General features: G+C 42.3%; 1 protein-coding gene and 1 long non-coding RNA gene across 8 annotated transcripts; one reads left to right on the forward strand and one right to left on the reverse strand.

Moving 5' to 3' along the window:
• Positions 1–192: 192 nt before the first annotated feature.
• Mrps5 (mitochondrial ribosomal protein S5) lies at positions 193–26,280 on the reverse strand. Of its 7 annotated transcripts, none has more exons than XM_013072117.3 (13): positions 26,141–26,280; positions 22,396–22,479; positions 20,176–20,313; positions 16,484–16,556; positions 15,129–15,254; positions 14,266–14,499; positions 12,787–12,821; positions 10,788–10,878; positions 9,043–9,089; positions 8,343–8,400; positions 8,004–8,066; positions 4,812–4,948; positions 193–532 (listed from the first exon to the last, which is right to left on the reverse strand). In XM_013072117.3, the coding sequence occupies exons 4-13, from the start codon at positions 16,533–16,535 to the stop codon at positions 308–310; spliced, it is 1,068 nt and encodes a 355-aa protein (XP_012927571.1). In that variant the 5' UTR covers positions 16,536–16,556; positions 20,176–20,313; positions 22,396–22,479; positions 26,141–26,280; the 3' UTR covers positions 193–307. The 7 variants fall into 7 exon arrangements, with proteins under 7 accessions (XP_012927571.1, XP_087058919.1, XP_087058925.1 ...); XM_087202793.1 differs by lacking the exon at positions 26,141–26,280 and adding an exon at positions 26,034–26,115; XM_087202799.1 differs by lacking the exon at positions 16,484–16,556 and having other exon boundaries at positions 26,141–26,278.
• Positions 26,161–27,998, forward strand: LOC147829737 (uncharacterized). Its single transcript, XR_015447942.1, has 2 exons — positions 26,161–26,330; positions 27,771–27,998. It is a non-coding gene; the product is annotated as an uncharacterized LOC147829737 (long non-coding RNA).
• The last annotated feature ends 1 nt before the right edge of the window (position 27,999 follows it).

Here is a 27,999-nt window from a genome sequence, read left to right on the forward strand (position 1 = left end):
ACATTAACTATAATTATTATAATTATTACAATTATTGTTGTGCTTATTATCATTGATTGGATCTATTAGTTTTGTCCCCCTATTACATATACTTTTGCTATTTTAAATGGATACTTAAAGCAGCCTTGAACTAAGATAGGTATGTAAAGTTCTTATCACACTGACTGGTTTATATACTACGTGCTCAATAAATCAAAGCAAAGATTATTTATTTGCAAATAAAGATGTTAAGGTTGGACTGTCCTGCAAGAAAGAAGGCTGTACCCTGGCATGTGAGGGGTGTGGATGGCACCGGGCCTGAGGAAGGTTAGGTGGCGGCTCGCTTCAGACCTGACCACACTGAGCGCTTCATGCCCTGTGCAGCCTTCACCTCCTGCCAGTCCAGTTTGATGTCTGGAACCTCATCTTCTGGCTCCGGGTCCTTCCTCAAGGCCCCCTGGGGGGAGGCGACCACGATGGGCAGAGGGCCACATTCCTCCCGGAATTCCACCACATGCAGCCCCTTCTTATCAGCCAGGTGTTGATGGGTTTCCTGGCAAGAAATTAAGAATGCCATGAAATTAAATGCCATTAATTAAATGCCGTACAAGTTGGTCCTGGGTACATGCTTTGGGGCTAAATTAGGGTAACCTTATCATGGACGGGGTCATCTCAGTGCCACCGCCCAGCCCCAACTGAGATGACGAATCCAGACTCCCTAATTATGTACCTTGCTGTGCCAAAAACTGAACTCCAATCTCACCAAGCTCTTGGATCTAAGTACCCACTTGTAGGAAATACAAGGAAGAGAAGACACCAAGGGACACACAAGTATTCAGCAGCACCAGACTGGGAAACACTACAGGACAAACCACCTGATTTCCTAAAAAAAGAAAAGTCAAGTATGCAGTAGGGGTGTGGCTCTGTGGTGGAGCACTTCCCCAGTGTGTACGGAGCCCTGGATTCCCCAACACTAAAAAGAGAGGGAAACCCAGACCTAAAAGACATAGCAAACACTTAGCATATGTTGACATTTTCTGCAACCTGTCAAACAAATTGTACAAAAATGTTTTTTAAAAATCTGACAAATGGCAGGCCGGGGGTTTAGCTCAGTGGTGCCACCACCTGCCTCGTAAGCACAAGGTCCCAAGTTCGATCCCTGGTACCAAAAAAAACAAAAGAAAAAGAAGAAAAATCCAACAAATGGGGACATTTGTGTGAACAGATTGGATATCTGATGACCCTAAGTTACTGCTATTAGGACTACGAAGTACTAATGGAAGAAATAAAATGATGTCTGAGATTTGGTTCAAAATGATGGGGCTGGGTGGGTGGTAATAAGGAACAAGGCCAGCCGTGAGTTTCAAGAGAGGGGTGTGGTAATTCACTGCATGGTGTGGCCACAGAAGTATGGAAACAGGCAAATAAATTTAGTGGATGGTTTATTTACTGTTCCTTAAATATCTGTTATGTTCAATTCCATGTGTCCAGACTTTACAGCCACTTTGTACTATGTATTCTAACCCTATAAATGTTTAAAATTAGATAAAAGATAAACTTTCATAAAGAAAAGATAATTTAAATTGGTGTCTTACAATGAAAGCCATGTCACTTAAATTGGTGGGTTTTTTATCTTTTTAGGTGGCACATTAAATAATGTAACTTTATAACTGATGGCATTTTAGGAGAGATGATACATGGTAACTACATCAGAAGGCTCAAAGCGAGCTGCACAGGCATGTGGGCTCCTGCCGGAGGCCCGCCATTCCATCAGTGAGTGCACACAGATCCCTGGGAGCAGCTGTGTGTCCCAGACCCAAGCGGCTGCAGGCGGCTCTGGCACATCCGCCCAGGCCAGAAGCCTGCCCAGAGAGGAGCTGCACCAGCACATGGGCTCCCTCTGGGGGACAACATTCCATCCCTAAGTGCAGGCAGATCCCGGGGAGCAGCTGTGTGGCCCAGACCACTGCTGCTGGGGGCGGATCCCAGCCGGGGTTGGTATCCATTTCCCCAAGAAATTAAACACAAAGGGGGAGAATCCAACAAAAAGAAAAAGTCATGACAAGGATAAGTCAATACATATCAATTATAACCATCAATGTTAATGGTCTCCATTGACCAGTCAAAAGAAATAGACTGGCAGAATGGTCAAGGAGCAAGATTCAACAATACAAAGATCTAAATATTAAAACAAACACTAAGCCAACTGGAAGAGAGGTTAGGAAGAACTCTTGAAGACACTGGTATAGGAAAAGATTTTATGAACAAAACCTCAGTTGCCCATGAACTAGCACAATCAACAAGTGGGATCTCTTCTTATTAAAAAGCTTCTGGGCCAGGGATTTAGCTCAGTGGTTTCACCGCCTGCTGAGGAAGCGCAAGGACCTGAGTTCAATCCCCAGTACCAAAAAAAAAAAACACAAAAACTTCTGCACAGCAAGAGAAACCACCAACAGTGTGAAGAGACAACCCACAATGTGGGAAAAAATTTTCACCAGCTGTCCCTCAGACAAAGGTCTACTATCTAGAATCTATAAAGAACTTAAAAAAATCAGACCTCCCAAATTTAAAGACCCAATACAAAAATGGGCATCTGAAATGAACAAACATTTCTCAGATAAAGAAGCAGAAATAGCAAATAAACATGAAAAAATGTTCAACATTACTGGTTATTTGAGAGACACAAATGAAAACAACACTGAGATTCCACCTCACCCCAGAAAGAATGGCTGCCATCATGAAATCAATAACAAATGCTGGCAGCGTGTGGGGAAAGAGGAACCCTGCTCCACTGCTGGTGGGAGTGTAGACTGGTTGCAACCACTGTGGAAATCAATATGGAGATACCTCTAGGAAGTGGGTCTGGAAGTCCCATTTGACCCAGCTATTTCCTTGGTGGGTATCTTCCCAAAAGAATTAAAAGAATCATACCACAGTGATATATGTGCACCCATGTTCATAGCAGCACAGTTTGTAATAGCTAAAACTTGGAAACAACCCAAGTGCCCATCAACTGGAGACTGGATCAAGAAAATGTGGTTTTTTAATAAAATGGAGTACTACTCAGCCATAAAAAAGAGAAATCAGAGGCATTTATAGCTAAATGGATGCACATTGAGGTGATACTCTTAAATGAAATAAATAGGACACATGTGTAAATACCAAATAGTTTCTCTAGTGTGAGAAACTAAAAGTCTAAATAAGGACTAAAAGGTATAATAGATAATGTGAAATAGGAAGAAAAGGTGCAAAGGGGAAGGGGAAATGGGAGGGGTAGGGGAAATGAAAGAAGGGAATGGAATTAATATTAGAAAAAGAAAAATGGAAACAAAGTCTTCGTAGATAGGGAGGGGTGGAGGTGCTGAAGGGAAGGCAGGGGAAGGGGGAAAAAAGAAGAACCAAGATGGATTATGTAAAGGTGCAAATTTCCAATAATGAATGTCTTCATATTGTATACCTTAAATGTACCAATATAATTAATAAAAAATTAAGAAGGGTCAAAGCACTAACAGAAAACAAAAGGATCACAGGAAAGAACAAATCTGCAAATCCATAAACATGACCTGTTTGAAGCCAAAAGCCTAGTTACTTTTAGCAATTAAACCTCCAACAAGAGGTTTGAATTCAGAAGTGCTTTGAAGGGTATTTATAGTACTAATATACACAGAAGTGGTTCGCAAAAAATCTTGTATTCAAAGGCGTCTTCATGTTGTAATTCATTTTCATGTTGTCATCAGAGATCCCTAACATTATTCCACAGGTCGTCTTATTCAGAAACTGTCCCTGCACCCTGAAGATCTCGGCCTGGCTGTTTTCTGCTCAGCTGACTCTGCCCCATGATCCAGGGCCGGGCCAGGCCAGGCCTGCGGGCAGGTGGGGGCCAAGGCAGCCATGTAGCACTCTCCTTGAAGAGTAGAGACTTCAAGCCAACCAGCCAGGCAAGTGGGGGAAGCTGGGCAGCAGCCCAGGGCTCCAACCTCCAAGGAAAGGCACCGTGGCACCCTGGTGTCCCAGTCCCCCACGAATTCAGGAGTCAGCCCGCACCACTGTTGCAGGGAACCTGAAAAGTACTTGGGCTTCTCTAGTGTGGAGGGTCCCTGGGGGCTTCCCTCACCTAGGACTGACTGGAGGGGCTAACTTAGGAAAGGGACTTGCTCTTTTAGTTTACAGTACAGTTGGAACTACAGTCAAGTACATATTCTTTTCACAATAAAATGTAGATTATAATTACTGGCCTTAAAAAATACTGAATTTTGAAACTTAAAAAAACCCATAAAGTTCTGTATGTCCATCAACAGATGCATGGATAAAGAAAATGTGGTATTTACACACAGAAGAGTACTCCTCAGCCATGAAGAAGGATAAACTTGAGTCATTTGTAGGAAAATGGATGCAGCTTGAGACTACAGTATTAAGTGAAACAGACATACAAACTTAAGTATCACAGAGTTTCTCTTATATGAGAAATCCAAAACATAAATTATAGAACAAAATTTTAAAAAAAATACAAAACGGGGAAATAGATCTTTTGTAAAAAAGGAAACCAAGAGATGGAGGGAGGGGAAGGAGCTGAAAAAAGAATTACAATGTGTCATGTACATCCACCAACTCCACAGGATGAATGTGATCGCCATGTACTGCAAACATGCGCTACAAAAATCCCTGAAGTATTTCTGGAAAGGTTAGCTATCATCAACTTTCTGATGACTCTAACTAAGCCAACACAGCCAAGGCACCAAAGAATGCGTGGGTGGCCCCAAAGAGCATCTCCAGGGCCCCCCGGACAGTGTGGCGTGACACAGAGCAGAACCTGCCCAGACCCCAGGCGTTACCTGGCGGGCAAGGCCCTGGAAGAGGCCTTGGGTGAGGTTGAGCATGTTGATGGACCCGGAGACCTTGGCATACATGTCCTTGATGCCAATGAGCCGGCAGATGGTGATGATGGCTCGGTGGCAGCAGAGGCCATAACCTACGGAAGAGGAAAGGCCAGGGTGAGTACCTGCACTGTCACTCTGCTGGCTTCCAGATGGCTCCGACTCTGGATTTGGGGGACAGCATTTGGGCTTCACCACTTCCTACTGAGGGACTCTGAACAACTTAGTGAGCTTCCAAGATGGCACTCACTTCAACAGGATGTTGTGAGGGTCAAACAGATTAAGTACACGCATCTCTTAAAACACGGGGGTCAAAACCAAGGCTCTTGTGAAGACCATCAGGGCCTAAAAACTCTTGACACCTACGTTCATGCTAAGGTTCAGGGACACATCTGTCCTCCCCTCCTCAAGTGTCCAGCTGCACCGAGCAGAGATATCCACTGCCCCCAACCAGGGAATTACCTCTGTTGGCTTTGGTGACATACCCACCCCAACTGCCCTCCTGGTCACCGGCTCAGCCCCCTCCCCTTCATCCAGGCCTGAAACCTTGGAACCAAGATTTCCCCTCTGGCCATTTGCCCTATTCTTGTCCTCTTGTCATCCTCTCCAGAAGAGCTTTAAAAACATAAACCAAATACACTGTTCACGATTAAAACCCCTCACTTCCCACTGTTTCCTGAACTAAGACAAGATAGAAACAAGACTCCGCAGCCTCCGCAGGCTTCCAGGCCTGAACCCTGCACAGCTTGTTGACCGCATCTACATACACGTCCTCCTCACACTGGCTCTTCCAGGTGGGACTTGGTGCTTGAGATTCCCACTTTCCCAGGTCCGCCCTTTGCCCCTCATCTTCAAGGTTGCACTCCAGGTGCTCCTCCTCAGAGGCTTCCATGTGACTAGGCTGTTGAAGGTGGCACCTGACCCCGCCCCAGGCAGCCAACCCTAAGATGGCATTCTGATCACAGCATTCAGACACTCTGAGATGCCTCTTATCCGAGGTTTCCCCTCAGTGGCATACAGGCCCCAGGAGGGCCAGGACAGTTGGTTTACTGCGAAATCCCCAGAGCCTAGAGTCAGGGCCTGGGCAGAGCATGTGGGGGTGAGGGACAGCAAAAGGCCCCCAGCTCAGACATTCTGATTTGCCAGTCACAAAACTTGGCACACATCTGCCTGCTTTGAGCTACAGATCTACTCTAAATTGCTTATTACTGGCCTCTATCTTCTGATTGTTCATAGTGACTTAGTACCTGTGTGCCCACACTTGCTGGAAGTAAGTATGTAACATATTCTCACCTAGAGGAGGGACGGTGCCCGAACACACTCATGTAATAAAAGTTCAATCAGTGCGTATGTGTTTCTATGGGAAATCCTTTGCCGCACTGTTTGAAGAACTGAATACTGTGCTGCAGCCAAGGTACAAGTGTTCTGTGGGGATCTTGCATTTCCAGTTTTCCTTGGGAAACTTACACTGCATAAAACTCTGTCATTTGCACAACATGCACAAACATCTGCCTTTCTTCGATGCACAGAAACATAGTTCAGGAAATATCTATAAAGTATCATACTGTTTTAGCTTCAAAAACAAGATATCTGCTCTAATACACAGGAAATGGTTTAAACTATATAAAAACCTAAAAGATACCGCTTTGATTAAAGACAGGAAGATTTAATTAAATTAAAACTGTAAGAGGCTTGCTGCTTCTGCTACTGTTGTAATTTTGTGATCTGGAAAGTGAACCCAGGGCCTTAAACTGTACATTCTTAAACTGTAGCAGTCTTTGAAAAATCATTCAGCTATAAATGTGTCTACACCAACACTGTCCAACAAAAATTGATGTAAATTAGAAACAGAAGCCATGTATGTAATTTTAGATTTCTCACAGTGTACTTTTACGGTTTTTTTTTTAAATACATTTTGGTGGGCCGGGGATCCAGCTCAGTGGTTTCGCCGCCTGCTGTGCAAGTGCAAGGACCTGAGTTCAATCCCCGGTACCAAAATAAATAAATAAATAAATTTTGGTAATGTATTTTATTAAGCCAACATGTCCAAACATTATCATTTCACAATGTATTATCTACAATAATATTGGTGAGCCGGGGATTTAGCTCAGTGGTTCCACCACCTGCCTCGCAAGCACAAGGACCCAAGTTCGATCCCCAAAATAATAATAATAATAATATTGGTGAGTTAATTCACAGTCTGTTTCAGATCAAGTCTTTGAATCTGGTACGCACTTGACAGTTACATCTCAAGGGCCACACTTCCAGTGCCCACTCGCCCCACTGGCTGGTAACCACCACACAGAAAAGCACAGTTCAAAACCTTGACACCTGAGTGCTCAACTCAACACTGCTTACTAACAAAACAAACAAGCTTTACCAGGCATTTGAATGATTAAGTAGAGCTTTTAAGCAGAAGGCAAGTGCTATTGCATTAACACAACTGGCACCGGCTTTGATTTTTTTTCCTCTTGATTCCCATGCCTTAACTCTAGAAGAGTTCTGTTAGAAGCTTGATGTGAATTTTAAATGTTCTGCCTCTTACCCAAACTTTCTTAGGTTTATAAAATCAATCTAGAGGTATATAAAATCATTTTTCACTGTAGAACTATAGGAAAAACATGAATCTGAATGTTTAAGAATCCTACACCCAGAGTGCATCAGGCATGACCAATTCTGCCACCTGCATCCCAGAGCCTCTGTCAGCAGAGATCACAGAAGGTGCTCGATGCTTGACATGAGAGGCTGAGGTATGCCGTATGTGCTTATCAGGCACCAGCCTCCAGGTTCCAACTCAGGGGCCAAAGAGATCTTCAAAGAGAATCGGCGGTGCTAAGTGATGGGAACTGAATACACTGCAAAAACAGCAACCTCTAATAGCATCTGACAGCAATGAATCCTCTAGAGAAGCCAATGCTCCCACTCATCCCAGCCCAACTCCTCCCTTAGCCGCTCTTTCCTCTCCATGTGCTTGTCCTGCCTGTGGCTTGACTGCTTCCCCAGGAGCCTCTGCTCCTTGAGCCTCCCTGAGGCCTTTCCACAACGGTGCTGTCCAGACGAGCTCAAGTAAAGGGGACCAAAGACAAGAGGGAGGATGGGAATGCAGGATTTCCTGCTTCATCTTCAACTAATGCTAAGAGTTTTTATTACCTCTGGGTTGTTTCTTCATCTTGATATGCGTCCTTTTAAATCTTAATGAAATGTCATGGAATACTGGAGAATAAAAACATAAACACAACAAGGATTAGGTTCATGGCTTTGACTCCTCTGGGAATAAAACAGAGCACTGCACACTGCCCTGGAGAATAGCATATGGTGGCCACGGTGACTACTCGGACCTCACTCACTTTATAAACCTTCCCAAGAGACTAAGTCTGCTTCCACCTTTCATATATTTGTAAGAATGAAGTAAAAGAGAAACACAAAGATACCCACAGAGACATATCACCTCACGGGCTGTAAATTCCAGAAGGAAAGAACAACACTCACTTGTATGGTCTTCATATCGTTCTATGTAATGCAAATAGTGAACTGCTCTGTTCTTTGCCTAAAGAAAGGAAGGCAAATGTTTTCCTAAATCTCTTGCCGGAGTTCAAAAATATTTTTATAAAGTATTTTATTATGAAACAGTTCACTTACGCAAGCACTTTGTGTACAAGATAAGGGCTTACAAAAAAACATAACCACAGCAGCAGTATCACACTTAAATTAATAATTCCTTGGCATCCCCGAACATTCCATCAGTATTCAAACTTCCACAGTATTCAAACTTCCACAGCTGCCTCATAATTTTGGTAAGCAATCACAAGCCTGGCCACAGTGGTGCAAAGAACATAAGTTTCTTTATACCTCTGAAATGGTTTGTTTATTTATTTATTAAGGTACTGGGGACTAAACTCAAGGGCCTTCACACGGAGTTACATCCCCAACCCTTTTTGTTTGTTTGTTTTACTCTGAGGCAGGGTCTTGCTAAGTTGCTAAGTTACATAGGCTGGGTTTGAACTTCTGATCCTCCTGCCTCAGTCTCCCAGAGTGCTGAAATTATAGGTGTGCACCACCATCTGGCTTGATATGGCTTTTTTATAAATCCTTTAACGGATTCATGAGGAAGTTCTGGGACAAATTACTATTTTTTTGTAGATCCCTCACTATCCTTTACATGTCAAAAAAGAAAAAAACATGTACATACTTTCCTGAAAGCGTCTACCCGTTCAGTGGCTTTCCCAATGGCAAAACCTTTAAAAGAAAAACCAAAAAAATGAAAGGAGAAATAACTCTGGCACATTCCTTGGCTTTTACACATTCCTGGATTGGGCTCCCACAGCACCTTTTTACCACCCACAGAAAACCTGCTGTCCACATCCAACAACACATACAAGGCTACAGCGACTTGCTAATAGGTTTGAGGCATTCTAGAAATTTTACATCTGGGTGGATTTTTGAAATCCAAGGTTAGATGCATAACACTGCTTTTCATAAATCGCTAAGAAAATGAAATGTACTGATTTTTAAAAAAATTATGTTCTAAATTAATACAGCAAAGTTGGGGGGGCACTTTTGGAAACAAGATTAAAATAACCAGAAAGGGTGGGAAAAAAATACATTGCTACAGAGTAAAACCATGATTTTAACTAATCAGGAAATAAAATCAATGGTTCCTCAATTTGTGAATGCTTAACCCCATGAAAACTCAAACTAACAGATGTTTCACATAACATATTGAAAACCAGCAAAGTCTGATGTTTCCAGGGTAACGATGTGGTGTATAAAGGACATAAATGAATGCAGCCTCTAGGAGGGAAACCTGGAAATACTCATCAACATTTAACAGTACGGGGCAGCAATTTCATTGCAAGAATTTTTCCCCATTGATACACTCACAAAAGTGCAACAAACATGTATAAGAAGGTTGCTTTTTAAATAAATGGTAAAAATTTGGAAATAACAAATATTCATCAACAGAGAAAAGAATACAAAAATTAATCTGTGTAACAGAACACGGTAGAATCTGCTGATGCAGATACAAAGACTCTGGATGTAACACTAAGAAAGAAAAAAGTGCGAGTTTACTGCTACAATACGACCACTGGGTTTTCTAAAAAAAGATAAAGGGTCAAAATAAGAATATGAAATTTATGAAAAGATATTTTTGAAGAGATAAAAAAGTAACTATTAAGTATGGTTTCTTTTTTAAAATTTTGGGGTCAGACTCTCACTAAATTGCCCAGGCTGGGCTCAAACTTGCGATCTTCCTGCCTCAGCCTCCCCAAGTGATAGGATTACAGGCATGCGCCACCAAACCTGACTTTTAAACACAGCTTCTTACAGCAGCATATCATCTATACATATTACTTTTGCTTTGTGTGTCAGCGAGGGTTAAGTGGCAATTTTCCAGTTTTTCCCCTTCAACATGCATGCATACATTTCAAAGGCACATGTTCACAAAATTTTTACAATAAAATATAAAGAAAAAAATTTACATGATTACCAAATCTACTAATTGCAGTAAACATTAACCTTTCCAGAGTATAGCCTTCAAATCTTTTAAAAAATTGGGATTATATTATACGGTATTACAATTTTTTCAGCACTACTGTGTAGTAATTTTCTGTAGCTCTTTAACAACTACAGAATACTACACTCTTTAGCTGTGCTAGTGTGTAACCATGGCTGTGTTGACTATTTTCCCCCCTAGTTTTTCACTATTAACAGTGTCTTAGGCCTTTTAAAATATCCTCTGTCCTTAGAGAAAAGAACAGGTGGAAGAAGAGCCACTCCTTCATTTTTCTCTGAAGGGTTTCACAAACTTCAAGGTCTGTGGGCTCGAACCAGCAGAAAAGGTCAAGCCACCAGCAGGGACACACAGCCCCCAGCAGGGCCCAGCCCACCACCGCCACCACGGCCAGCACTGTGTGCAGTGTCACACCCACTCACCTGCGACTCCTTTCCCATTCCCCACAACGACCAGGACGCGGATCGATTTCTTCCTTCCGTCTTTTGCTGTCATATTGAAAACATTTCTTACCTAAGAGACACAGGGTGTCATCAATAATAGGCCTTAAGCCGTGAAAACATGTCTCAACTCAGCCAAGTAGAACAGAATAAAGGTTATCAAGAGACTAGTGAGACAGCTTCACCACGAGAGGAGCCCTCAGCATCAAAGAATGAATATGAGAACAGCACCAAAGAACTGAAGAAAAAGCAAGCTCCTGGTCCAGGCAAATTTCTACCCACACTTTCCTCGAAATATCCTGAAGATGACCCACACTACTGTGTGTGGGTTCCACTTGAAGGTCAAAGTGGAGATGGCAGAAGCCATCTTAATGACAAGTATGGCTATTTATTTCCTCAGACTCCAAAAGGAAGAGCTTGTGGACTATGTACATAGGACATTTTGAATGCTATGTCAAGTTGAGACCAGATGATCTGTTTGTAAAGTCTGGTGACTGGCCTTTTCTTCCATGCTCTTGGCTGCTTAAATTTATCTGCCAATCTGATTCTCCTGAGATTTTGGTATTTATGTCTAAAAATGTTTGTGTATATATGTAAAAAGGAAACCACATACTTCAAGAATTAGAAAAGTGAGACACGTGACCCTATTATAAAATAAGAATACAAAAAAATAATAATAGGCCTTAAGAAGGTTCTGGAGCAGGACACTGGTGAGACCCGCCTGACTCACTCAGGTGGCCACATCACCCTTTACTCCACAAGCAGAGTGAAAAGTGCTCTCCAAAAAAAACCTCCCTCTGGGCTGATACCGCAGGAACAGAATGGAAACGGCACTTCCTCTTCCTCTTTCACAAGGTTAGAAGATTCACCCGCAGGAACCCCTAAAGGAATTTGACACCATACAACTCAACACACCCTATCTTGATGACTATACTACAGGAAAGAAAAAAGTTGTGGATTAAACTTTGAAATTGTTTATCACTGATTATAAGCCCTATGCCACTCTCAGAGATGCTAAAATCTTAGAAATGATGAAATGCAGCACACAAAAATAATAGCACAGGCTTGGATCTCTACATTAAGGATTAGGATTAACTGAGAATAGAAAATTTAGAAATACCTGCTTATTTTGAATACAAGAAAATAAGCATTTTTTAATCCTATTTTAAAGGCCAGGAACTATGAAACTGTTAAATAAACTGCTCACATGGTAGCTGGTTGTCTAGCTGGTGGTGACCCCTTTCCTGTAAAATGGAGTTGAAGGAAAAGGAGTCTATTGTGGATAATCTTACAGGAAACCACTGACATACACAAGAATTTTACAAAAGGAGTAACTTTCAAAAGCTAGAAACTGGAATACCAATACTAATACTTGTAAACATTATTTTAAATTCCACAATGTAACATACTGAAAAAAGAATATATTCAGAGAGGCATTATCACCACTCAATAAATAATTATTCCATATGCCGTTAAATACCAACTAAGTACGCAGTGCAGCTCAAAGGAATACTGACTATTTGAGAGAAAGCCTTCAGTGATTAAGAGTGTTTACTGTTTAAGTGACACAGGCTTTGGTCTCCAGAGGGCATTTACGCACCTTGACTGGACACTCACCTTCACTCTGAGCTTTCAGGCCACCTTCTCTGTCCAATCTCTGCTCCCTGAATTGAGTGCTACATACAACTGGGTCATAGCTCAGGGACAAATTGCTAATGCTACATTAGCTTATGGAAAGAGGAAATTTAAATTGTTATTCACCATACGACTCAAGTTGCCTTGACAACTTGGTAGTCCCTAAAAGGGCAGTACTTGAGCCAGCCAATATCAAGGAAAGGAAATAAGCTTATTTCCTTACGCAATTCAGCTCAGTGTCTGAGAAATCGTCATGCATCAAAAGCTTTTCCTCCTGCTTCCTATCCCTACCCCATCCACCCAACAGCTCCAATAGTGTAAGCGGTACTTAATTTGACATGCCTACCTCTAGTATCCTGGTATCAAAATCCTCATAGGTTTCTACAAGGAGAAAAGAAACAAGCACAGGGATAAATGCGTCTGTAACATTCATGTAGAAACATTTTCAGCACAGGTGTCAAAGCAGACTTGTGTGAGTCTTGGGTCTGCTATGCCACTCCCCAGGCCTTGACCTGTCCCCAGCATCAGTATGGACTGCTGCACCAGCAAGCTCACACCTGGGTCACTTCTCTCCCCGACGGGCCACCCTTCTCTGCAGCTCCTCCTCCTCAAAGGCTCCCAGGACAATGGTCCTCAGCCACTACCTCTCTTGTTCTCCGCTTTCATTGCCTCCTCCCCTTGACTAAGATACTAAAGTCCACCATTTCAACCAAGTGTCCTCAACTCCTCCATTCTTCTCTCTCTCCAGCACTGTCTAGGCCATGCAGCTTGGTTACAGCTGGCCTGTGGGTGCTGCTGGAGAGAAGTCAAAGCACAGCCCAAGGCCACATGCATGGTCTCCCACCCTAACCCGCTGCCCACGAACCTTTCATATTCTTCTAGTTTCTCTCTGTTCACAGCAGCAACCATTTCAAATACTTTCTATGTTCTTTTTTTTTTAAAAAAAACTTTGTACTATAGGAAATGTCAACTATATAAAAATAAGACAGCAAAATAAAAGCTTATGCATTCATTAGTCTGCTTCAACTCACAGTCAATCATCTTTCCTCTAAAAGCTCAACCCCCACTCCATGGGACAATTCCAAGTGTCAATGCGGATGCCTCATCTCTGTCTGCACCAAGAGATGGCCCGCCAGATGCCCCTTCCCTACCAGCCTTGCAGGCTCCCTGAACCTAACCTGCCTTGCTTCTGTTAACAAGTTAACTCAGAACTAAGACTCTGGATCTGGGCCCCCTTTGGGGCTGGTCTGTGGTTCCTCATCACCCAGCTGAAGCTGGGGCTAGGCTCTGAGCACACTTGCCTCAACCTATCCCTACTGCCTTAAAGTCAATACTTTCAGGAACGCAGCTACTCTTGTGTGCTTCTTCCTGGCTCCTCCCTGACAGACACAGGATTTTCAGATGAATTTTACCTGTTTGTGTGCTTAGGAGTGGGGGAGGGACCCTGTTTTCTAACTTGGCCTAAGTATTATTGATCTTTGTTTTCTGTGTTTTTACAAGGCTTAATGACAACTCTCTGGCCTACTGAAAACTTCATTCACAAGGGCCACCCGTGTCTGCGAAACCCCACACGTACACCCATGATGCACATCACCACATTAAAGGCTCTGAAGAGCCATAAGACAAAGGCTCCTGGAGCCCAGGGCCTTCCCTCCTTTGAAACAACAGTTGGGATAATAATGTGGCAAGTTCTTCAGAGATGCTCAAATCCCTCTTTGGCAAACGGCAATCCAAACAGGTAAGTCAATAAAAACATTTCAAAACATATTCTAGAATTACAAGCCCTCTCTCGGTCAGCAAGGCAGGCAAACCAGGCCTCAGCTACCTCCATTGGGCCCAGGGTCAGGGGGCCCAAGGCTGACGCCGCCCCATGTGTGGCCGCTCCACCCACGCTCCCGCTTCACTTTAATCTTCCTCTTCCGGTCCCACTCTTCCCGCTGCTGGAGCATGTCAGCCTCCACCTTCTCCTGCTCCTCCTTTCTCCTTTGGGCAATCGTCTGCACATCCCCATTTTTCATGAGAGGGGCATTCAGGCCAGGCCACAGGAAACCAGAATGCCCTGAAGGTTTACAAAGAGAAATAAGTTTAAAAAGCATTCGTTTTTCAAGTGTTAAAATGCCAAGTGATGTATGTACAGATAACAACACACTGTTGGGGGACTTAAACTAATATGGCAGTCACTTAGTACTATTGAAGTTTTAAATAAACCGCACTATGTGCTGGTAATTCCACTTTCCAGTATCACATCCTAGCGAAATGCTCACATGCACCTTCAAGGCACATGTGGGCTTGGACAAGAACGCCCACTGAAGCATTATCTATAAAGGCAACTGTCGGGAATGATGGCACACACCTGTCATCCCAGCACTCAGGAGGCTGAGGCAGGAGTGCCCTGAGTTCTAGGCCAGCCTGGGCTACATAGCAAGACCCTGTCTCAAAAGGCCAATAAATAAATAAATAAACAAGCAAACAAACAAACCATAGACCCTACTGCATTTCATGAGAAATGTTTTGATGCTTCTAGTTTAAAATATCCATAAACTCTGAAGGAAAACACTTTAAAAGCACTTTAAGGCCTGGAATTTAGCTCAGTGGTTCCACCGCCTGCCTCACAAGGACAAGGACCCAAGTTCGATCCCCAGTACGGAAAAAAAAAAAAAAGCACTTTAGCTGTTTTTGTCAATTTACCTTCACCAATAATCTGACCCCTGTTCAAATCTTTTCTTCTCTTTTTCTTAGTTCTTTTGCCTCTTCCTTTTCTTGCTCCAGCACCAGTCTCTGCTAAAGCGCCTTTCCACAGCTCATCTGCCGTCACTGTAATGAATCAGGATTTTTTTTTTAAATACTTTATTTTTTTTAGCAATGACCTACTATCTTCTACTGAATAAAAAAGGCCATAAGGGGCCAGCTTTGCTGGTATCACTGGGGTAAAGAAAGCAAAACAAAATCATTCTCTACACATGTCACATGGTTACACTTGGAAAGCCCAAGAGGAGCCAATTTTTTTACTTTTTTCCACAAAATCCTAGTTACTTACCAGTGGTTGTTTCCTTGTTTCTCTTCCTGTCCTCTTGCCTACACAACCACCACTGAGATAGTCTATAACTATCCATCCTACACACAGGCTTCTTGGTCAAGCAAGAATCAACACTTCAGTGTAAACCCATAAATCTGAAGGACTTAGATTGTTTCCCCTACTCTCCTATTAATGCCCTGAAAATGAGATACTCAAATTCACCTTCAACTGCAGTCTAACTGATACACAGAAAAGGAGGCACATCTAAAGACATCTGACAACTAATCCTCAAGTGTGCACGTGTGGATGTTGTTGAGTCATGTGTGTCTTTAATCTACATACAGACTCTGGCAAGCTGACTGATTTCCATTTCTGAATTTCTAGTATCCCAAATTTCATTTCCATCATGCATTTCTGTCAATATTTTCCCCTTTGTACCTGCAGAAAATGTACAGGTCACTGACCATTACTGGATTTTATTGGTATAGCTACAGATTTACTGGATTTAAATTCTGCCTTCCCAAAGATTTCCAGCCTTTTACAGCATCACCAACTATTTTATGACCAGGTTTTATTGCATTACCAAGTTGTTTAATAAAAAGCTGAGGGTAGAGGTACATGCCTACATTATCCCAGCTACTCAGGAGGCTGTGGCAGGAGGACTGCAAGTTTGAGGCCAGCCTGGGCAATTTACCAAGACCTTGTCTCAAAACAAAAAGGGCTGAGGAGGTAGCTTAGTGGTAGAGCACCCCTGGGTTTGATCCCCAGTACTGAAAAAACAAAAATAAAACAAAAAAAGAGCTACATAAATGCTATCCTACTCAAAATTCTAAGATAGATAGATAGGTGGAAGGCAACAGAGTACCTTCACTCTCCTTTTATGAACCTTTGGGTTTAGAAGTTCTACCTGCCCCCTCCCTGAAGGGCCCCACCTCAACACTCCAGGTAGGTAACATGGGAAAGGAAAACCTTTTGGATTTACACTATTTTTAAATACTTTATGGGATCCCACTTTCAAAACACTCACATGTAATACAGTTAATCTTCATGAAGAAGCTGGAAAATGTGAGATTCCACATTACTGGCTGCTTTGTGTATCCCTGATGGAACAAAAGATAAAGCTCAAACTATAGACCAATGCTAATTTACATCAAAGGACCACAGGTTCAAAATAAAGTGCCAGCCTCAAACTAAACTCTTACTAAAGAACTGACTGTTTCCCCCTCGCTCTTTAAAAATGATGGCACTGATAAGCCAGGCATTGTGGTGCACGGCTGAAATTTCAGCACCCAGAAGGCTGAGGCAGGAGGATTGCAAGTTTAAGGCCAGCCTGGGTTACATGGTGAGTTCAAGGCCAGCCTGGATTACACAGCAAGGCCTAATCTCAAAAATAAATAAATAAATAGTACCAATAAACACTATTAAAAACCTGAAAGTTTACTTGTAATGGGGCCATACTAAGAGGACCAACAACGATAGCTCACCGTCACTCAAAGCAGAATCAGTAAATCATTTAACCTGCTCTAAAAAAACAGGAAGTCTTTATTTTTAAAAACAAGTTTTTGTCTTTGGAGACATGTGCTAAAATATTAACTGTTTTGTACTATGATATGTGGGATTCACTTCAAAGTAACTGGGGTTGGGGAAGTGGTAAAGGTCAATGGAACAAGACTGGTCATGAGTTGGCAGTGGTTGGAGCTGGGTGATGAACACACAGGAATTTAATAGGCTGCTCCCTTCACTTCTGTTTATGATGGGAATCTCCCGTAATAAAAGGGTTTAAATTATAATTTAAATTATAGAGAATTATAAAATTGTATAAGATTAGTGAGATAAGCCAGCCACAAAAAGCCAAGTACTACATGCTTCATGTTTCTACATGCTACATGCTACATGTTTCTTGCGGAAACAGAAAGCAAAAAGGCAGCTCCCAGGGGTGGAAGAAGAGGGATGCTTCCAGGTCTCAGAGTCCAGTTCCATGGTATGAAAACATCTAGAGGTTGGTTACACTGCAGTGGGAACCTACTGACCCGAACTGGGCACTCAGAGTGGGAAAGATGGCAAATCAGATGTTCTCTGTATTTTACTACAGGTAAAAATAAAAATAAAATTTCAAAGAGAGTTAAAAAAGATTCAATCTTAAAAGGAACTTGACAATGAAATAAGAGTAAAACTAAATTGAGTTAAGCTTTTTTAAATATATTAGAAAAATAAATTACCTAGCCACATTTGAAACAGAACCAAATCATATGTTACCTTAGGAGTGCAGTTGTTAAAATGTTTTTTATACTTTTAATTATAAAAATTATTTTTTAAAATATGAAAAAGGGTTATATAAAAATTAATCATAATCTCATTGTCACTGTTAGAATAGTCTTTCTTTATATGTGTTTGCACATTTGACAGTATTACTTGTCTGTTTTAAATAAAATTAAAATTATATGCATATTTCATTTTTTGAGACAGGGTCTGGCTATGTAGTTCAGGCTGACTTTGAACTCATTATACAGCCCAAGCTGGTCTCAAACTCACGACACTCCTCCTGCCTCAGCCTCCTGAGTGCTAGGATTACAGGCATGTATCACCATGCCCGGCCTCCATATGCATAATTTTGTTTGCCTGTTACTCTCTAAATCTTTTCCCAATTCTGAAATATTATTCATGAACATGATTTTTTTTAATGGCTACAAGTTAAAGTAACTCCAAGTTGAATTAAATAGATTTACTATTATGTCAACTCTATCATTCCCTAGAAGAGCAATTAGGTTAATACACACATCTGTTAATTATCATAGCTATATAAAATAAAATCCACGTTTTATATGTACACACATATAAAATCCACTGTAGTACCCAACTTGATATACTATACTGAGGGCCCCCCCACACCCTCTCGGTGTTCTGGGTGGAACCTAAGATCTCACACATGCTAAACAAATGCTCTACCGCTAGCCACTCCCCCAGTGCCTAAGTCCTCTCTCAATCATGCCAGGAAACACTGCTTACTAATTTGGATCAAAGGAATTTAAATGGTGGGCTTTCTCTATGGCAAGGGGATAGGTTTAACAAGGAAATCAATATATTTTGAAAAATTGTGGGGGGTGTTTTGGTTTGTTTCTCAGAGATTTAGAAAACTATTTCCTCTTGAAAGAGCTAGTTTCAACTCAGCTTGATCACTGGAGTGAGGCTCAGTATGACTTGGGAGTAATAAAACCACAAGGTCACAGAGTCACAGACCTGAGGACAAGGGGACCAACCTACAGGCAGAGGCAGACTTGGGACAAGAGCTCAGGATCGGGTCTACGACAGTAAGGAGCACCGCAAGAACAAGAGTTAGAGAAAAGGCTTTTTAGAACAGGGAAAAGGCAACTAAAAATAAAAATTCCCAAGCCTATGACTCTGATACACTCCTCCAAAGTACAAAGTCAACTCATTATAAAAAAAGGGCACCAAGGGAAGAGACTAACAGCCCCAAGAGTGCTCGCTATGAGGCTTCTGACCATCCATCACCACGTGCTCTTGTCTGCCTTGCTACAGAAGTGACCTCCAAACTAAAACAAGCTGTGCCCCATAATGAGGCACTCTTGGTCACAGCACTGCCTGGGAACAGTCTCCGGACAAAGTCACAGGGCACCACCTTGTGAGAAGGGCACCAGCTCAGTGTTAACACAGTAGCAACACAAAGATCTGAGCTTATATTTTCTGGTGTTTTAAAACTGGCTTTATTTTTTGTACTTTTTTATTTTAATGTAACACAAGTAGATATTAATAAAGAAAATATAAAAAACACTCTTAATTCTGTGAAAAAAACAAAATTTCAAAACAAAATAGAGAATAACAATGGTTGCTATACTGTGTACCATAACCTTCAAATAATAGCCAAAATGTTACCCAGAGTACAAGTCATAAACAAACAAAAAAAAATATTCTCTTAGCCAGCCATGGTGGCTCACAACCTGTAACCTCAGCACTCAGGAGGCTGAGGTAGGAGGATCACCACAAGTTCGAGGCCAGCGTGGATTATATAGGCCAGTCTGAACTACATAGCAAGAGCCTGTCTCAAAAAACCAAACCAAAAAAAAAAAAAAAAAAGAAACTAGTAGTATAAATAGGAAGTAGGAGGATTTCAAACAACTCCCCAAATTATTCTGTTGTTTCAAAAACATTCTAAGATGAATGCTAATGTGCTTCATTTATTTTTCTGATGTTACTGAATATTACAGCATGGTCATGAATTGCCTTTATTATCCTACTTTCTTTTAATCTGCATAAATCTCCATTTACTACTTGACAAGCTAAATTTACACCAGATTAGACTCTCAAATCCAATCATAAATAGGAATAATATGAGGAAAATAACATCTTAAATTAACTTTTCCTGATTAGACACCCCATCTCCTCAGCTAAAGTACACCTGAAAATAGTGAGTGTATTCTTGGTGTGGCTCTAAATCCAGAGTGTTTGGGCCACAATTCAATACCCTGGAGGCCTCAGGTGTCCCAAGTGAGGGGATTGAAGTATATTAGGCCTCTGCTAAGTGTAAGTGTAAGTGGTAGAGCGTTCTAGGAGGTACAGTGAGGAACATTTTTATTTTAATAGTATATCACAAACTAGTCAGTAAAATGTTAATTCATTTAAGAAAGAAGAAAAATCAAGGTACAAAAACACCTTCTGTCCTCCTGTCACATGGAAGGAGCCGTCTGTGGATATTCTACATACATTTAGTGAAGAAACTATAGGGTCTACACTGCTGGCCCATCAGGTTTCTGGGAGAAGAAACACAGCACTGTGTCTGCAGCGCGCAGCTCAAGCTGGTGAAATGATGGTCATTCCTGGAGCCCCGTGGTGACAAAGTGCCTACAGGTAGATGGAATAAAACTTTGAGTTAGGTGTTCCACGGCTGTGGAAAAACACTGACAGATCAAGTCGCTGTTACTATAAAAATAAGTCACAAAATCCTAACCTCTTAAGAATCATATTTTGAATACAGTCTGTCTTAAAAAACAAACAAAAAACATGTGACTGTTTTGATTTAGAATGACTTAAATGCCCATGCTAGTCACAGAAGCTGTAATTTTATCGTGCAATGAATGTAGCTGTCTAAAGAAGCAGATCTAGCCAGGCTTGGTGGAACATACCTGTACACTCAATATTCAGGGAAGCTGAGGCAGGAGGATCATAAGTTTGAGCCCAGCCTGGGCAACTTAGTGAGGCTCCAGTCTCAAAATAAAAAATAAAATGGGTAAGGATGTGGCTCAGTGCAAAGGCCCTGGGTTCAATTCCCAGTGCTGCCCCCCAAAAGTTAAATCTATATACAAATTTAGTGCCTTTTCCATCTTGATGAACCATTTATCAAGTACTGTGGCTGGCTGGAACCCTTGCAGTTTGAGGTGTGACAGCAAAACTAGGACAAATTGCTTTTTCTTCCTTCAAAATTTCAGGAAGGAATATTGGGGAAAGGGGCAGGGGCCAGGGGTAGACAGGCTCTGTCCACACCAGGATTTCTGTGTTGCTTTATCCCAACCAAACTCAGCAGTCTACATGGGGCAAACAGCGCCCTCTGCTGTATGCATCTGGTAATGCACTGACTTAGATGCACTGCAAATTAAACTGGTTAGAAAAGGGAGATGCCAAACAGTGCCTAGAGCATCCCACCCTTTATGTTTACAAAACAAAGAGGAAAGGGAAAATGTGTGAATACATTTTATAGATTAACTCCAGAAGTACAGTATGTGCAAGAAACTAGGTTTCCCCTAGAGAAGAAAACAGCAGCTGGGCATGGTGGCACACGCCTATAATCCCAGAACCTGGGAGGCAGGGGCAGGAGGATCATCACCACGAGTTCAAGCCGAGCCTGAACTGCAACAGCTGAGACTGTCGGAAAAAAAACACAAAAAGAGTATACTAGGTGCATTTAAGGTTGCATATGAGAGACTTGCTTTTCTCCACTGATTTGGATTTCTTTTTCACCATGTATCATTTTTCAAAATGGTTTAAGAGCCACATCTGACTGATCCCACAGAAGGTGATGTCAGGTGAGGATGAGGGATCAGGATGGGAGGAAACAGGACTGTGCTGACCAAACAGCGTGCAACTTAGGATTCCTGCATCACTGGAGAAACTGGGGCCTGAGGGAGAAGTGTGGGCATAAAGCAGCTCTAGAGAGAAACGGATATGGGCTTGAAAAATAGAAAACCACAGTGTGACAATGACAGCTGCTTCACCACCAGTGGAATAAGAAATAATTTGGTTAAGGAGACAAATGATATTCAAAGGTTGCAGTAAGCTATTGAAATATCCCTGCTGCATTCAGACACTGAAAAATAAAAGGATAACTTCCTTCAGTCCCTAGAGATCACTGAACCCAACCTCTACATTTCACAGACCAGGAAACTGAGGGCTGTGAGATTACACCTGCTGGAGGGCACCCAGAGGATCAGGAGATGGGATTTAAACCCATGACAGCTCGGGTCCCAGCCTTGCCACTACTGGCTATGTGATCCTGAACAAGTCAGTCAGCCTCCCTGAGACTAACTATCATCTACAAAACAGGACCGATAAAAGCTGGTGTAAGGATTAGCCAAGACAACATATTTATGCCTAATCCACAGTAACTACTCAATACATAGGAGCCACTATTTTTACAGCCTTGAACTGTGACAACAGCAATCACAAAAATTTGAAAACTATGTGACTCTACAGTTCCATCTTAAAGAATCTGCTCCGTTCATTTATGTTTTAAAAACTACAGAAGTGCTGGGCATGGTGACGCACACCTGTAATTCCAGCACTCAGGAGGATAAGGCAGAAGTATTGCTGTGAGTTCAAGATCAGCCTGGGTTCAAGGCCAGCCTAGAATACATAGTGAACCCTGTCTCAAAAAACTACAGAAGCAACTCTAACATTAAATCTTATGAGAAAACAGTCAATGAATCTCACCATTGCTGAGAGTCGTAGCCTTTAATGCCAAAACAGAAGTTGTTGGAAAGGCACTTACAGAAAGCTGCCTGGACCAGAAATGGCCTATAAATTAAAAATAAATAAATAAATACATACAGACAGACAGACAGACAGACATATTTCTACATGAAATTGAAAAATTTAAACGGTCATACCCAGAATAATAATATTAATAAAAGAACTGAGACAAGTGACCAAGTGATTTCTGGGCTTCATGACATTTTCCAAGTAGCTGACATCACACCCCACCTTCCCCCTTCCCCATCACATCAACTATGACTGAGGACTCCTCAAAAATCATCCACACAACATAAAAAAAAAAAAAATCATCCACACAGCCTGGCACCCAGCACTCAAGAGGCTGAGGCAGGAGGATCGCTGCAAGTTCAAGGTTAGCCTGGACTACACAGTGGGTTCAAGGCCAGCCTGAACTACACAGCAAGACCTTGTCTCAAAAAAAAAAAAAACGAGAGAGAAAGAAAAGAAAGAAAGAAAGAAAGAAAGAAAGAAAGAAAGAAAGAAAGAAAGAAAGAAAGAAAGAAAGAAAGAAAGAGAGAGAAAGAAATCAGTCCACTGTCTCCTGCACTCTCCACTCTGGCCTTGCTGCCTTTCTCTGCTCAGGCCTCCTCACGGCTCAGCCACAGACTAACACCAGTCTCCTGATAAGTCTCCGACCTCTCTAAGTCACTGCCTTTCTAAAATGACAGATACAGAGTCACTTTGTGCCTCTCCTGCAGAGCAGAATGGGAAGTCACTGCGCAGCCAGCAGTGCTGCCCCTCAGCCCTCCTCCCTCCCCAGGGCCACACCAGAGGTGTGGTGGGTCTCAGCGCTCAGTTCTGCTCACCTGGCCTGCTGATACCTCAGCTCTCAGTGAAGCCTCTCTGTCCCCTCCGCAGCTCCACAGTCCCAAAGCCCCACAGCCCCTGGCCCTAAATGTCTAGTCCCCTGCAACCTCTCAAAAGGCATGGCACTCCAGAACCAGCTCTGACAGCACCTATGGGCAACTGACTTTTTTTTTAATGTTATTTTTATGAATACATGTTTGCAGTCCATTATGATTTCATTCATCCTGGGGAGTGGCACATGTACATAACACATTTTAATTCTTATGTCCCCTCCCCCACCATCTCATGGTCCCCTTCCCATCTAAGAAAGATCTTTCTCACTGTTTCCTATCATCTATCTTCCATTTTGCTTTTTAATTTATTTACACTTTGGGTTTCTCATATAAGAGAAACTATGCAATTTTTAAGCTTGTGTGTCTGATTTATTTCACCTAACATTATGATCACAAGGCACATCCATTTTCCAACAATGATTGAAATTTATCTTGTAGCACATGATATTCCATTGCGTATATATACCCCTTCTTCTTTATCTAATCATCTGTTGAAGGGTAACTGATTTTTGACAAGGATGTCAAAACCATTCAATGGGGAAAGAGTAATATCAACACACAAAAGAATAAAATTGGAGCCCTACCTCCCACCACATGTAAAAATTAACTTAAAATGGATGAAAAACGTAAAGGTTAAGAGCTGAAACTATAAAAATCTTACAAAGAAATACGGGGGTAAATTATCATGACCTTAGGTTTGGTAATGGTTAATATGAAACCAAAAACAACAGTGACAAAAGGAAAAGAAAAAAGACAAATCAAACTTCATCAAAATTTAAAACTTGTGTATCTCAGGGAAAGGGATAAAATATAGAGCCCCTGCCTAGCATGCGTGGGTCCTGGGTTTGATTCCCAGCACTGGAAAAAAAAAATGTGTTTAAAAAAACTTTCAAGAAAGTTAAAGACAACACATAGAATGAGATAAAATTTTTGACACATCATAACCCTCATAGAAGATTCATATCTAGAAAATATAAATAACTCTTACAATTCAATAACAAAAAGACAACCCAGTTTTAAAATGGACAAAAGATTTCAAAAGACTTTCTCCAAAGAATTGTACAAATGGCTACAAGCACATGATAATATGTTCATTACCCACTAGGTAAATGTAAATCACAACTACAAATTAGTATCATTTCGGATCCACTAGCATGGTTATAATCAAAAAGACAGATAATAAATGTTGGCAAAAAGAAATCAGAACCCTTATACAATGCTGGCAGGAACGTAAAACGATACAGCTACTTTGGAAAACAGTATGGCAGTTCCTCAAAAAGTCAAACATGGAGTTACCATTTTATCCAACAATTCCATTCCTGGATATACACATAAAATATATGTAAGTGCACACACACACACACACACACACACACACAATAGCACTCTAATGTCTTAGCAACAGTAGGCATAAGAGCCAAAAGGTGGGAACGACCCAAATGTTCATCATCTGAGCAATGGATGCACAAAAATGCTGTACAGTGACACCAGACATTATTCTGCCCTAAGAAACGCAGTACTGACACATATTATAACATGGATGAATCATAACACTATGCTAAACAGAAGAAGCCTGTCACAAAAGAATGAGTATCACATGGGTCTATTTCTATGAACTGTCCAGAACAGGCAAGCCACAGAGAGAAGGAAAGATTAGCCGTGGGGCCAGCAGGGATCTGGGCCGCGACAGCTAAAATGTACAGGTTTTCTTTTTGGAGTGATGCAAATGCTCTAAACTGGTGATGATAACTGCACAACTCTGTTAAAATATTAAAAACCATTATTGTATACTTTAAAGTGTACAGCATGTGAGTTATAAGGCTGATAACAAGAGTTTATACACGAGGAGAAACAACAGACTTTGGAGCCGGGAGCTGTGGATGCCAAACCATGTTCCTTAGTCTAAACTGTGAGCAGTTTTCTTAATCTATGTCTTAACCCCCACATCTGTTAAAAAGAGAAAAATAAAAGAACCTACCTCACAGAACATTGGAAGGAAAGCTGGGCCACTTGGCTATTTGAAAGGGGACTCGCGAAAGGTGACAGGCGGTCACAACAGGGACAAACGAAAAGAACGTGAGGGCAGATTTTCCGCCAGATGACTGCGGGTCAAGTACCACAGCAAGATGAGTCACAAAAAAGAACCTTTCGGTTTTTAGGAGTCTTTCGGGTTGGGAATTATAAATGCTGGACTGTGGACTTATAATAAAATAGAGCAAGCCGAGAAGGCAAAGACAATCACGAAGTGGTTCTGGAGGAAACCGTAATAGAGAACAGCACAGCACCTTCCTGGGGCTGCGGGCAACCAGGGAGGGTTGGGGAGGGAACAACAAAAGTGCCTTCTGATTTTCCAGTCACTTGTCTCTGTAGCAGGAGCACCGATTACCCCGGGCGGGATCTAAAACAACTGAGACTAACCCTACGACTCTCTCAGCAAGCTCCGCCGGCGGCCCTCAGCCCCGAACCCCGGGCTGACCCCATCCTACTCCTCTTCGCTGAGAACGCAGAGTTTCGTGAGCCGAAAAGAATCTTGGTCGACAGCCTCCAGTTCACGCTTATCACTTCACATTCAAAGGCCCAGAGGAACAGAACGCGTGCAAGGTCACACAGCGAGCTCGGGAAGGCGGAAAGTTGGCGCTCGCGCCGGCCGCAGCTTCTCGCTTCCCTCCGCCCGGGTTTCCTCACAGACCCAGCGGAGCCCCCAGTTCCCACACTCACCCGCCGGGACTCCGCACAGAGCAGGCAGGCAGCGAACAGCGCGCACGGAAACCGCCATGCTGGCGCCTCAGCAGCACCCCGCCTCCCTATAGGACAGCCTCCCTTACCGCCTGCCCCGACTGCTCCGCGTCAGACGACTGGCTCAGCCTGAACCTGGATGCCAAAAGCCGACGCCCAAGCACCAGCTCCGGACTGAGCGGGAGATTGTCGGACAAGCACGAAGGAGAGTTCAATCAGGCGCAGCCACAGACAGCCCTACGGGGTCCTCGCGCTAGGTCCCGTAGGCGGGGCTAAGTGGTAAGAGGGTCCAAGGATAAGACATATAATAGGGTAAGGAAGTTGGCGCCCAGCTCCAATAAAGCTCTGAAATTGATTAGATTAGGCATTTAAATTACTGAGGATCTCACCCGTGTGTGTGTGTTTATTCTGATTGTAACGGTCACACACGCACATCCCAGCCCTGGCCCGGGACTTTTCACTCCCCACGGCCTTGGCCATACGATCCGTGCTTGCCACAATGACACACAAAGAGCTCCCTAGGAACGCGCTCAAATTTTTAGTTTTTAAATTCTCAGACATACAGAAAAAAAAGTAGTGATAAGAGAGTCAAAGATTATCAAGGCTGACACAACTGCTTCCTCTCTTCCTCTTTTCCTTTTTTATTTGCTGACAAAAAACTATTTCACCGCCACCTGTTTTACTTAGGATCCATCTGGTTTCCAGTAGACGTTTAACATCTCAAACTGGCCAAATTAAAAGAACACAGATTGGTTACTCCCACTTGTCAAGCCAACTGATGGTTAGGAGCATGGCAAAACCAGTGAATCTCCTGACAGGAGCCTATTGCTACACTTCATTTACTGTGGAGTTGACCCCAATTGGCATGGGTCTGTGCTTCAGTGATAACGGAAATTAAAATTGAGGCAACCGTGTGAATTTACAGGCAAAACGTTTAATTGAGAAGGAAGAGAAAATGGTAAGGGACTTAGGCTTGAGAAGGGCTGAAGAAGGCTCAGCTTTGACAGAGAACATCAGACTGGCCCATGAGCAAAGGAAAGGGCAAGCTTTGTGGGGTTGCTGGGATAAGCTGGGGTCTGTTTATTATTTCAGTTCTGGTTCTGCAAGGTGGCTCCAAAGAAGTCCTTATTGCTTCAGGGACCAATCTGGTTCCCATGAGGTGACTGCAGCCGCTTGGGGTATGGAGGGATGCGGAGGGGCACAGCCTTGTTTCTATGGAAGCTCTGATGGAATCCAGGGTGACTGCAGGTTTTGGGCAATGACTGGAGACTTCTAGACACCCGTTCCAGGGGCCTTGAGCAGGACACTGTAAAAGCTTGCCGTTGAATGTCCCTGCAAATTTCTTGTCTTGGAGTCTTTAGTCTTGAAGGGGGATGAGGTAGGTTAGGTAAACCCAGCGCTAAGAAACCTTGCATTACCAGTTTTAGGCAGGCACTCCTCAAATGACTAATATGTAGAGCTGAACAGGGATCTCTACCAAGGTTTTAAAGCAACAAAAGAGACAGATACAAAATGAAGGCAGAGATGTCAAGCTTTGTCCTGTTTTCAGGGACCCATTGGGCATCTGTAGGCCAAGTGAAGAATCAGTTTGTTTTAACAAAAGCAGCTTTTAAGTCTTTGACTGCTTCAGAAGAAAATACAAATCATGTTTTTAACGTGTGGTAGTTTCTTTGTCCTTTTGTGGTGATCTTAACAGTTTTATTTTGCTATCTAATTTAGTCTTGGAGATGCTATGGTGAAGGGGAGATGAAAAAGAAGACATGGGGCCAGGGATTTAGCTCAGTGGCACCGTTCATGCCTGCCTCACAAGCACAAGGTCCTGAGTTTGATCCTGGTACCAAAAAAAAGAAAAGAAAAAGAAGACATGTACATGCACCAACTCACAATGAATGTAACCATTATATACTACAAACATTACTAATAAAAATAAATATCTCAAAGACATTAT

This window comes from Heterocephalus glaber, unplaced genomic scaffold, assembly GCF_053883595.1.
Source record: "Heterocephalus glaber isolate CG9 unplaced genomic scaffold, H.glaber_assembly_v1.0 deba00000470, whole genome shotgun sequence".
NCBI lineage: Eukaryota > Metazoa > Chordata > Mammalia > Rodentia > Bathyergidae > Heterocephalus > Heterocephalus glaber.

What these genes read in the sequence shown, in the direction of transcription:
- Mrps5 (XM_004844338.4), bottom strand. Translation starts at nt 26,091, where the DNA reads ATGGCGGTTTCCGTGCGCGCTGTTCGCTGCCTGCCTGCTCTGTGCGGA. An exon ending in CTATAGTTTCTTCACTAAAT is followed by an intron (nt 15,255 to 20,175) that starts GTATGTAGAATA and finishes GATTCATTACAG; the next exon opens with TGACGGCAGATGAGCTGTGG. An exon ending in GAATGGGAAAGGAGTCGCAG is followed by an intron (nt 9,090 to 10,787) that starts GTGAGTGGGTGT and finishes TTTCTTTTAAAG; the next exon opens with GTTTTGCCATTGGGAAAGCC.